The sequence below is a fragment of the Tamandua tetradactyla genome, chromosome 4 (genome assembly GCF_023851605.1).
Source record: "Tamandua tetradactyla isolate mTamTet1 chromosome 4, mTamTet1.pri, whole genome shotgun sequence".
NCBI lineage: Eukaryota > Metazoa > Chordata > Mammalia > Pilosa > Myrmecophagidae > Tamandua > Tamandua tetradactyla.
This window is the reverse complement of record NC_135330.1, coordinates 3,270,380-3,282,397: the sequence shown is the minus strand read 5'-3', so window position 1 is coordinate 3,282,397 and position 12,018 is coordinate 3,270,380. Positions and strand designations below refer to the sequence as shown.

General features: G+C 45.8%; 1 protein-coding gene across 1 annotated transcript in view; it reads right to left on the bottom strand.

Annotated features, from left to right (window-relative positions):
* Positions 1-12,018, bottom strand: part of THEM4 (thioesterase superfamily member 4) — a 30,398-nt gene that overhangs the window by 6,954 nt on the left and 11,426 nt on the right. Inside the window, exons 2-5 of the mRNA XM_077155983.1 lie at positions 11,825-12,008; positions 7,940-8,093; positions 7,228-7,338; positions 2,219-2,343 (exon numbers count right to left, since the gene is read on the bottom strand). Of these exons, the coding sequence (XP_077012098.1) occupies positions 2,219-2,343; positions 7,228-7,338; positions 7,940-8,093; positions 11,825-12,008 (574 nt within the window). The remainder of the gene's footprint in view (positions 1-2,218; positions 2,344-7,227; positions 7,339-7,939; positions 8,094-11,824; positions 12,009-12,018) is intronic.

Sequence of the window (12,018 nt, the reverse complement as noted above, 5' to 3'; positions counted from 1 at the left end):
GGGTGTGGTTGAGACAGAGGAGAGGCTGTATGCTGACTTTAATCCTTCACTTTTCCAGACCCTGGGGTCTGAACCCCTTGAGGGAGGGAATCCACCTGACCTGGGCCCCACCCCTCCCCTGGGGAAGGCACAGGCTCCAGACAAACACTCAGACAAGCTTAATTCTGCCTATGCCTGGGGCAGTGGAGCCCGAGAAGCCTTGCAGCTGTATCCAAAGAACAGTCAAGCTGTAGAAACACAGCCACCAAAACAAAAGAGAAAAATTCTTTTCAGAGCAGGACCCTCATTCCTCAGGTTTGCCAATCAAGAGCTTAAGTTGGTACGTTGCTCTGTGTATCTCCAGGTCCTATGTGCCCCCTCCTTTCCTTCAGGGCCCAGAACTTTTCAAATCCAAAAAACCCTCTTTTTTTTTTTCTTTTTCCATCAGCCCTGTGCCCTCTGTGCTGGGACAAAAACCAGTGACCTCTGCTTTTACTCGAGGTTCAGCTGAGCTGGGGGCCTGTTTTTAGTAGTCAGAATTTGTGAATTAATTCCACAATTGGCGTTTGGTTGGGCTCAGCCCCTGCTGCTGGTAAAGTCCCTTTCCTTTCCCCTCCGGGAAGCGGCCTGTGGGGGAGGGGCGCTGGCCGCCGCAGCTTTGGGAAACTCACAGTTCTGGGGGTGCTCACAGTCGGTCCAGCTGGTCCACATGGGGGTACACTGTGTGTCTGGTCACTGATGTGGCCCCAGCAGTTGCTCTATACTGTTCCTGGCTATTTACTAGTTGCTCTGGAGGACAAACTAAATCCCACACCTCGCCAAGCCGCCAGTTTGGCTTTCTTCATATCATTTCTCTGCTTAAGGCTCCCAGTGATCTCCTGAGACAGCTAAAATTAGTCTTCACCCTGACTGAGAAAAGCCCACCTACCACAGCCCCGACCACCTCTCCAACCCTCTCTCCTCCTCCTATTTCTGCGTTCTTTTTCTTAAAATGGAGCTTCTGAAATTGTATAAACTTCACAAAACCTAGCTCAATGCTTGGTGATACACTGACCCTACCACATTCAAAAAAGTACAGAAGTAAAGCTGGATCCCCCCCTCCCCAGGCCCTTCCTGGAGACAACCAATGTTAACGTGACTTTCCTGAGATAATCTATGTGCACAGAACCATCTACCCATACACACATATATACACATCCATGTAACCCATCATTTTTGAATTTTGAAGTAATTTCAAACTTACAGAAAAACTGCAAGGATATTACAAAAAAAATGATTTCTCCCTGAATCATTGGAAAGTAAATTGGTAAAATATGTGCAAAACGACAAAAGTTATTCATTAGAGCATTATTTAGAAGACAAAAAGATTGGAAAAGCATACACGTCCAATTTCCCCAGTTCCAATCCACATCACAGGGTTCATCCTGGTCTCCTCTTTCCATAGCTGTGACTCCCACTACGACGGCATATCTCCCTACTTACCCATCCTCCTGGATGCCTCCACCCCTGCTGCCATCTCGGCAGATGCCACCTTACCTGTGGATATGGGCACGGGCACCTTCCCTGCCCACCTGGGCTCCAGCATCACATGCCGGGCCACCTCGAATGGCCATGCAACTTGTCCTGGCCCGGCTCTGGCACTCAGCGATGGGCCTGGCTACGTGCAGATGATGTCCTTCCTCTGTGCTGGCTGTCGCAGCCACCGCTCTGCTGCAGCCTCCCCTTAATTCCTGAGCCTAACATGCCTGATCCCATAATTTACAGCCTTGGGTACAAATTATTCAGGAGGGAAGGAGAGGGAAGGACACCTCCACTTTTTCCATACTAATGAAAACTCATTACAGTCATTGTCCTCCACCTAGCATTTTTCATTCAATACATATTAGAGATCACTCCATATCACAGGCAAATTGTTTTTGTAATATTCTATTTTATGGACGAACAGTCGTTTTTTAACCAGTTTCCTACGGATAGAGATCTAAGTTTCTGCAGTCTTTTATTATTGCAAATAACATTGCAATCAGAGACTCAATGGCCTGAATCTTAGGGTAACCTCATATGTTGTCTACTTTTCACAGGTTAGTGTACCTGTGGGATCTGGTCCTGGAAATGAGTCAACGGGTAAGTGACTGGACTTTTGCTAGACACTGGCATGACAGGGAGCTAAACATTTCTGGTCATGTGTGGGTTATAGAACCAAAGCACTAACTAACTAACAACTAACTAAATAGCTCCTTACCTGTTGCCTCTGAGTATATGGTCTTCTCATCACTACTTTGGATGCTGCAGGAAACAGAAATTTTCCTTTCTTCAACTTTATCAATCTGGCTATTTATCACAACAACAGAACAAATGGGAATAGGTCTGCAGAGGAAAGAAAAGGGAAAAAAAATCAATTTTATAACATTGAGATATGACTCAGTACATGACAAGGGGTGGAAATTCATGCTATGCGGTGTCCGTGGGTGCTGACCGCCTTAGATAGAACGTTCCCCGAGGACACTTACCCGCTCATACCCTGCTTTTCCCAAGCATTGCTCTTGGATGGCTCCTGGGCTTAGGGACTCAGACTGCCTTTTGGGTTGGGCTCAAGGAGATCATCAGGGATTCCAGCTCTGTGAAGGCAGAGGCTGTCCCATCTGGAGACCCAGGGCAAACTCTGAAGGGAGCGGAAATCCTTCAAAGACGTGAAAACAGGCCTATGTACGACCCCAGTCAGCTTCTCTCATTCCCTCCATCTCAATCAAAGTTCCTCACCCAGTATCCTTTAGAGTAACTGTTATCACAACGTCACCTAACAATAACAAATTGAAGGTAACAAGTATAAAACGCTAGGCCAGTGCTGTCCAAGAGAACTTTCTGTGATGACGGAACTGCTGTCCAATATGGTAGCCAGTGACGCTGATGTGAATGACAATCTGAATTGTTAAATTTATTTAATTTTCACGGTGAAGTTTCAGTTGGATGTAAAGACGATGTCGGGCAGGAGGACTGCTTCACGCTTCCCCAGCACCGCCATGGATGAAGAACGGGAGGGAGGAGATCACCGTGACGAACCCTCTGTCCGTCTTCATTCCTAGGTCCTTTTAATATTTCTGCTCCATCCGTCTTTCCGGAGCCTCCAGATGGAACAACTAAGTTTGCTCTTTTGTTGAGTTGATCCAAGATTTACTAAGATCCAGGGGAGCTCCTGCCTGTCCAGAATCTCCCTTTTCTCCTAACACTACTGCCTTCATTTGTCCGTCCTCTAACCCTCACCCCTTTTACACACCCATACATCCCTTCCTTTGCGGAATCACCTTTCCCACTGTTAGCCCATCTAGAGTGACTGGTGCTGACCTCCTTCTATTCCCCGCCCTCCTTCCCCATCTCCACCCCCAAGGTGACTGGCTGGGGGTAGGTGGGCATAGGTTGAACCAGTCAATCCTGGCACTTGGCTGGAGCCCTCAGGGCTGAGTTCTTTTCCTGCTGAGCCTGGGGGGCTGCACTGCGCATGTGGGGAAGGTCACCCGGGGAGGACGGGGGGCTGCACTGTGCGTGTGGGGAAGGTCACCTGGGGATGACGGGCCTGGGGCTGCACTGCACGTGGGGAAGGTCACCCGGGGAGGACGGACCTGGGGCTGCGCGTGGGAAAGGTCACCCGGGGAGGACGGGGGGCTGCACTGTGCGTGGGGAAGTTCACCTGTGGATGACGGGCCTGGAGGGCTGCACTGGGTGTGGGGAAGGTCACCCGGGGAGGACGGACCTGGGGCTGCGCGTGGGAAAGGTCACCCGGGGAGGACGGGGGGCTGCACTGCGCGTGGGGAAGTTCACCTGTGGATGACGGGCCTGGAGGGCTGCACTGGGCGTGGGGAAGGTCACCCGGGGAGGACGGACCTGGGGCTGCACTGCACAAGGGGAAGGTCACCCGGGGAGGACGGACCTGGGGTTGCACTGCACGTGAGGAAGGTCACCCGGGGAGGACGGACCTGGGGCTGCACTGCGCGTGGGGAAGGTCACCCGGGGAGGACGGACCTGGGGTTGCACTGCGCGTGAGGAAGGTCACCCGGGGAGGACGGACCTGGGGCTGCACTGCGCGTGAGGAAGGTCACCCGGGGAGGACGGACCTGGGGCTGCACTGCGCGTGAGGAAGGTCACCCGGGAGGACGGACCTGGGGCTGCACTGCGCGTGGGGAAGGTCACCTGGGGATGACGGGCCTGGAGGGCTGCACTGCGCATGGGGAAGGTCACCTGGGGAGGACGGACCTGGGGCTGCACTGCGCATGGGGAAGGTCACCTGGGGAGGACGGACCTGGGGCTGCACTGCGCATGGGGAAGGTCACCTGGGGAGGACGGACCTGGGGCTGCACTGCGCGTGGGGAAGGTCACCTGGGGAGGACGGGGGGCTGCACTGCGCGTGTGGGGAAGGTCACCTGGGGATGACGGGCCTGGGGCTGCACTGCGCGTGGGGAAGGTCACCTGGGGATGACGGGCCTGGGGCTGCACTGCGCGTGGGGAAGGTCACCTGAGAAGGACGGGGGGCTGGGACATGGACAGACTCCTAAGGCCACTGAACACTTGCATCCAGCCACACTTGACTGTTCAATCACACAAGCCGGTACATTCTCTTTTTTGCTTAAGCTAGTGTGATTAAGAGCTCTAAATCTTGTAACAGAGAGTCCTTTGTTAACAGGCTAAGAGAAAGATCTCAGAAAACATAAAATGATATAATAATTATGTTAATAAAGTATAATTTTCTAAATGTAACTAATATTTAGGCATAGGTTAGCTTGTGGGCATAAAAACAGGCTCCGGATCATTTTCCTTAATCTAGTAAATCTGAAAAGTGTTAAGAAAGATAAGTTCAAAGATAAAAGAGAAAACATACAAAAGTTGGCTTTCTGAAAAGACGAATAAATTCAACATTGTACCATAAGTTCTAGCTAGAGCAATCAAGCATGAAAAAGAAATAAAAGGCATCTTAATTAGAAAAGAATGAAACTTTCATTATTTGCAGATGACATGATACAATACTTGGAAAATCCTGAGAAATCTATGACAAAGCTTCTTAAGCTGTTAAATTCAGCAAAGTGGCAGGATATAAGATTAATGTGCAAAAATCAGTAATGTTTCTATATATAAGCAATAACCTAACTGAGGAGACAAAGAAAAAATTCCATCCAAAATAGCAACTAAAAGAATCAAGTATCTAAGAATAAACTTAAGCAGGATGTAAAGGACCTGCACACAGAAAACTACACAACATCTCTAAAACAAATCAGAGAAGATCTAGAAAGGTGGGAGGACATTCCCTGCTCATGGAGAGGAAGGTTAAATGTAGTGAAGACGTCAATTCTACCCAAATTGATCTACAGTTTCAATGCAATACCAATCAAAATTCCAACAACCTACTCTGAAGACTTGGAAAAGCTGGTTATCAAATTCATCTGGAAAGGAAAGAAACCTTGAATAGCTAAAAATATCCTAAAAAAGAAGAACAAAGCAGTTCCTGCTTTTAAAGCTTATTATAAAGCCACAGTGGTCAAAACAGCATGGTTTGGAAATCACGTATTGGATAAAGGTTTGATATCCTGTACGCATAAAGAAATCATACAACTCAACAACAAAATAACAGCCCAATTATAAAATGGGCTAAAGGTATGAACAGACATTTTTCCGAAGAGCAAATCAGATGGCTAATAAACATATGAAGAAATGCTCATCTTCATTAGCTATAAGGAAAATGCAGATCAAGACTACAATGAGATACCACCTCACACCTATAAGAATGGCTGCTATCAAACAAACAGGAAACCACAAATGTTGGAGAGGATGTGGAGAAATTGGGCCACTCATGCACTGCAGGTGGGAATGTATAATGTTACAGTTGCTACAGAAGACAGTTTAATGGTTCCTTAGAAAACTAAATATCGAGTTACCCTAGGATCTGGCAATACCACGACTCAGTACGACACAACAATCTTCATAGCAGCACTATTCACAATCGCCAAAAGATGGAAACAAACCAAGTGCCCATCAACAGATGAGTGGATAAACAAAATGTGGTTATACATGTGATGGAACATTATGCTGCAGTAAAGCGAAATGAAATATGTGTGTCAGTGGGAGGGATGTAAAATAGAGGGAAATATTTCCTGAAGAAAGCAAAACACGCAAGTGACCTCGCTTCATTTTTACCAACTCAACCTCCAGGGATAAGATCAGGGGTTGGCAAATTATGGCCCACTGACCAGCTGCTTTCTTTCATAAATCAAGTTTCATTGTTATACATTAGTGTCCGTTTGTTTAAAATAACGTCTATAGCTAGCTGCTGTTGTGTTAACAATGACAGAGTTGAGCTGCTGTGACAGAGACTAAAACATTTACTGAAAAAGTCTGTCAACTCCTGAAATAAACGAATGAAATTTATTAGAGGGAAGAGTTCTTTCCTAGAGAATTCCCTCAGTGGGATATGCCTGGCTCAGGATTACTTATTATATAAACTGAGAATCTATAATGCGTGGCTCCTGGAAGACTGTCACATGGCCACGCGACACTTTGGGATAGGAAATGGAGATGTTTCATGACTTAAATGCTCCCACTGGGTGAGGGAACCATGCACAGAACCTCCCCTGGAGACCTCATCCTTTGGGCTCTCTGCTCTTGGGCAAAATTGTGCCCCGTTGCTCTCTTTCTCTATTTCTGTGCCAGTATCCACATCTCGTTTTACTGCAGGGTAAAGCGCTGTGGTTGAAGAATTAAGTAAGGTCACCCTGAACTTTGCTTTTGGTGGATATCAAACTTATCTTGCTGCCCTTTTATTCCTCTGTGTGAAGTTATATGAAATCCATGATAGTAGATATTGGGGCTCTGCACACATCCCCTCGGATCCTATCTTATTTTTGTTGTTGTTGTTGCTTTCTTTGGATTCTGTGTTGCTCAAACATAGAGAGCCACTGGAAATTTATGGCCCCGGGAGGGCCTGACCCTGTGACAGACACGTAAGAGAGTACGAAGACCTAGTGCGCTGTCCTCAGGGCCAACTCTGAGGACAGTCTTGTTCCAGAGTTCCCTCGAATGGTCCGATGATGCGGGACTTTGAGAGCCCAAAGTCCCCTTCACTCGCCTGCCTCCCCATTTCCTCGCTAGTGTCCTTAGCACTCCTTAATAATAATCTGCACACAAATCTTCATCTCAGGGACTACTGCTGGGAGACCCAACCTACGAAATGAAGGAGAAGTACAGAGTTCCTATGAACTATGAATTTACCTCCTGTAATTGATGTTGAGATTGGCAGTCATGGCCACTCCCTCAGCTGCGAACACACACATGCCTAGAGTCGTGTCAATCATGGTTGCGATGGCACCTCCATGGAGGAATCTGGTTATAACAGGGAGGGAGAAAAATGTTTCCATAATGTCTGAAAACAAAGAGCCTCTCAAGAAAGAGAGAGAAACTATCTACGCATCTCCACACGTTTTACTTATCAAAGGGCCACTTGGTCCATATTCAGTGTATCAATGTAAAAAACAAATCCATGTCCCCAAATTTATTTTATTCATAGCATAACAGTGTAGTCTTAAGGATGTGTAATAAATCTGGAGCTTAAAGGTATTCAGGTCACAAGCAAGCAAAGAGCTAAAATATAATTTGAAAACTTATGTTTTTAATAAACAAACCCTATACATTCATTGTTTAAAAATTTAGGAAATGCAGATAAGCAGAAGAAAAAAGAAAAAGGAATTATTAGGCCCATAATCCTACACCTAGTGACAACTGCCATTAACATTTTAATGACACTCTTTCAAAGTATACTCTATTGCCCAGAACCTTCCTATGCTTTTTTCCTTTAATAACATGTTATAAACATCTTCCCATGTCAATAAATAAACAACCGCATCATCAAACTTGATTGCCTTTACGATAAGAAGAGGGGTGCTTTAAGATACACCTGAGGTCGACACTTCTCGGTTGTCCTCACCCAGGCACTCCCTGCAGGTAAGGGCCTCCTTGGAACAAGCAAACAGTCCTTTTCTCATCCTCATTATGGAACATGACGTATTCAAAACCTAGGCCATCCTCAAAGCTTCTCGTGAAGAGCCGTGCCTGTGAACTTGGTCTTCCTTCCTTTGAGTCTGTAGGGAAATGAGCCAATGGGAGACAGGCTTGAGAGGAATCCACGAGGGAACGAAGCACCATACCCTGCTAGAACCACAGGTCAATGGAAGATGGATTAAAATATCAGCTGGATTGGGAAATCTGGGTGTTTGGGTGGGGAGACACGTTGCAGTTCTAAATGTCGTTTCTTAGCTATTTTTTTTTATTAAACAAGCTGTATACATTCATTGCTTAAAAATTTAGGAAAGGCAGATAAGCAACTTTCCTGTAAGCTTGCAATTATTATTAAAAAAAAAATGCAGCTGGGTTTGGTGGGCCCTCAAAAAGTTAAGCATAGAATTACCATCTGACCCAGCAATTCCATTCCTTGGTAAATATTCAAAAGAACTGAAAACAGGTACTCAGATACTTGCACACTAATATTTACAGCAGGATTATTCACCAGAGGCAAAAGGTAGAAACAACCCAAGTATCTAACAACAAATGGATGTAGAAACAAAAAGCTGTATATACATACAATGGAGCGTTATTCAGTCATAAAAAGGAAATTCTGACACATCACAGCATGGATGAAGCTTGCTGACATTATGCTAAGTGAAATAAGCCAGCCTAAAAAGACAAATATTGCATGACTCCACTTATGTGAAGTATCTGCAATAAGCAAATTCACAGAGATATAAAAGGGGATTAGAGGTTACTGTAGGTTGGGGGAGAGGAATGTGGAGTTACCCTTAACAGGTAAAGAGGTTCTGTTTTGGGTGATAAAGGCTTGAACAGTGGATGGTGATGGTAGTGCTACACTGCTGACGTAATTAATACCACTGAACTGTACACTTAAAAACGGTTAAAATGGGAAACTTTGTGTTACATATGTGTTACCACAATGAAAAATAATGTCATCTGGGTGCAAAACTGCAGGGAATGGAAGGGTCCACAGAAAACCAGAATACAGGATCTTTCCCACTGGGGAATTCACAGTATAACAGGGGCCACAGTAAACATAAATGAGGTCAAAGTACTTACCCACACATGGCAGTCAGAAAATGGAGTATATAAGCGCCGACAGTATACTGAATAAAAGAGTAAAGTTCGGATAGAAACACTTCTTGGAATAGGAGTGTTTAAATGGGATATAAGGAAAATGAATAATGTCTCAATAGGGAGAACATTTTCCTGGAAGAAACAAGTTTAGCCTGAGCAGAAAACAAACAAGAAGATACATCAAACCATTCACATTTTTAACTTAGAGCAGAAGTTGAAAATTTATGCATTTTGAATCACTGCCAGCTGGGCGGAAGGAGGGATTTGAAGGTGATAAGAATGGAGGCAGGAGACGAGTTAGAAGATCCCTGCAACACTGTAAAACCACAATCACCAGACTTATCCGCTGGGTAAGGGAGTTTTCTCCAGCAGTGCTCGGCTATGTGCGGGCCTGTACAAACCCAACAGCTGCCTGGAGGCATCCAGAACTGGAGTTCTCCTAGATAGGTGGGCTGGAGAGCTCTAATAGAAGAAGGTTAGGGGACAGAGAGAGTAGCAGACTCAGTGGGCTGAAAGTCTGAAAGAGGTCAAAGAATTGTTTCTGAGGGGTCCCTGAGAAGTAAGCTGGAAGGAGAAAAGACTGGTCAGAAAGCAGGACGTCCAAATCTGTGGGTTTTGAGAACGTGTAGTTTTTGAAGGTGATAAGGCTTACGATGCCCATGGGAGTGTGTGGCTGGGGTGGGGGGAAAGAAAAGTTCATAGAAGGCAAATGAACTGAGGAACCAGGGTGTAGCATGCCGAAGTCGCTAGAAGGATGGACAGAACTGAGTAGAGGGGAAGACGGTTAACCGGTTGCTAAAATAGTCAACATATGAGGGAGAGGTGGGTAGGTGACAGCAACAAGGAGAGGGAGGAGCAGAGGGTGATGAGGCGGACAGTGAAACCCACAAAGGAACAGGGCATTTCCTAAACGGAGCGGGGAGTAATGGTTTGGAAACAACCTTGGGGAGAGCAAGGAGGACTCAGACCCCTGATGCTGAGAGGGTCCGATTTCAGTAAAGAGGGGATGCGTAAGCGGGATGAGGGAATGACAGAACCATGTAGGAATGAAACCCTGGAATACGTTAACATTTAAGGAGCAGGGGGGAAGAAAGAGAGATGGAAAATTGGTCAGAGAGGTTTATGAAAGAAAATTTTTCAAGGAGAAAGACATAAAAACTGAAGTCCAGTAAGGGCTGCAATTGGCACTTAGGTAACTAGTGGCTTAAGTGAAGAAATCTCAGTAGAGCTATTAGAGTAGACTGCAGTGGGTTAAGGACATTCAGTCACTTGTGTGATACAGCAAATAGAATGGAATTAGTAATGCAAATTACTATTTTTTCTCTTCATTTGAAAAGTAGTGTAATTCTTATTTCCCTATATTGGGGAGTCTATAAAGAAATTTACAGAGTGTACCACATCTCTTGGTTAAGGTAGATTTCATTTCATTTCCTTTCTTCATTCAACAAATATTTGAAAATCTCCCATGAGGAAACTGAGACACGAAAGGTTAGGTAACTTGCCCAAGATCACATAGCTTGGAAACAGAATTGGAACCCAGGTACTAAATTTCAATCATTAAATTGAATGAAAATTTAGGAAGTTGTCAGCTTTTTGGATGGTGAGGCTGGATGAGATTATCAGTGGAGTGCAGAGAAGAAAGGAGTACTAAGGACCATGGCTTGGGGTGCCCTAACGTTAAGAATTTGAGGATGAGGAGGAATTGGCAAAAGGAAGTGACAGGGAGGGATCAGTCAAGTGGGAAAATGTGGTGTCCTGGAAGCCAAGTTCAAGGAGAAAGGAGTCACTGGCTCTGCCAGGAGCTGAGAGGGGCACTGGCTTCAGCAGGGCAGAGGCGGTGGTGCTCCTGAACGGGTGGTTTTGATAGGAATGGTGAGGATGGAGGTCTGGCTGGAGTGGGTTAAAGAGAGAACAGGAGGAAAAAAAGCAGCGGTGGCATGTTTGCATTCTGATGGGAAAGATTTAGCAGACAGGGGCTGTCCTGAGTAGGCCAAAGGTAATGGGACACGGTGCACAAATGAAGGCTTGACGTCTCCTAGGAGTACGGTCAGTTCTTTTCTAACAGGAAGGAAGCGGAAGGGCCTGTCTCCAACGGCAGTGGCTGCTGAAGACGGGGCACCTGGTCTGGGTTCTTTTTCACTATACTCATGCCTCACGCTGTGCGTGCCTCACAGTCAGCGGTCAGCAAATCCCTGTGTACGGCAGAAGGCCAGTTAATCTCAGCGGGGAAGGAGGAGGGAGGACTGGAGCCTGAGACACTCCCTTGCGTGACACTGGAGGCCCCTGCACCTCCAGGATAGACGATCTTCTGGGTCTCAACCCTTGGAACCCAGAAATTGATTTACCCAATGAAACTATTGATTAACCCAATTAAATTCATTTACCCAATTAACCTCTTTGTTTCAATAACTACCCACATTTGTCAAACTCTTTAAACTGGTGGCTCCTGACACAGGGTCTCCTTTGAAAATCTTATGAAAGTCACTGATCTTTCCTTAGAAAAACAGCCATCCCTTGGGGCTGAGAGCTTATCTGAAAGGATGGTAAAAGTTTTGCATTTTCACAAGGGCAGGTTGCTACCAATTTTGTTTTCTTCCCCCAATACTTAGAGCTTAATTAGGCATTATAGCACTTTTTAAAATGGCAGATAGAGATGGACACTACAATTTCCATTTAAAAGGAGACAAAATCAAAACTGAATTCCTACCAGGATAGATTTGGAGGTCTTCAGCTGTTCTCCAAGACAAAATGTTATATGAAGGCAAACGTTCCCAGGAGCCGCCTTCACATTTCTTCATGAACTTGTCAAAGAGGAACTTTATGTCCTTGCTCCAGCTAGGTTTTGGGAGAGAATGGTCCGTCTGAATGACTTCCCTGGAGGAAAATGGCCTCTAAAAGACA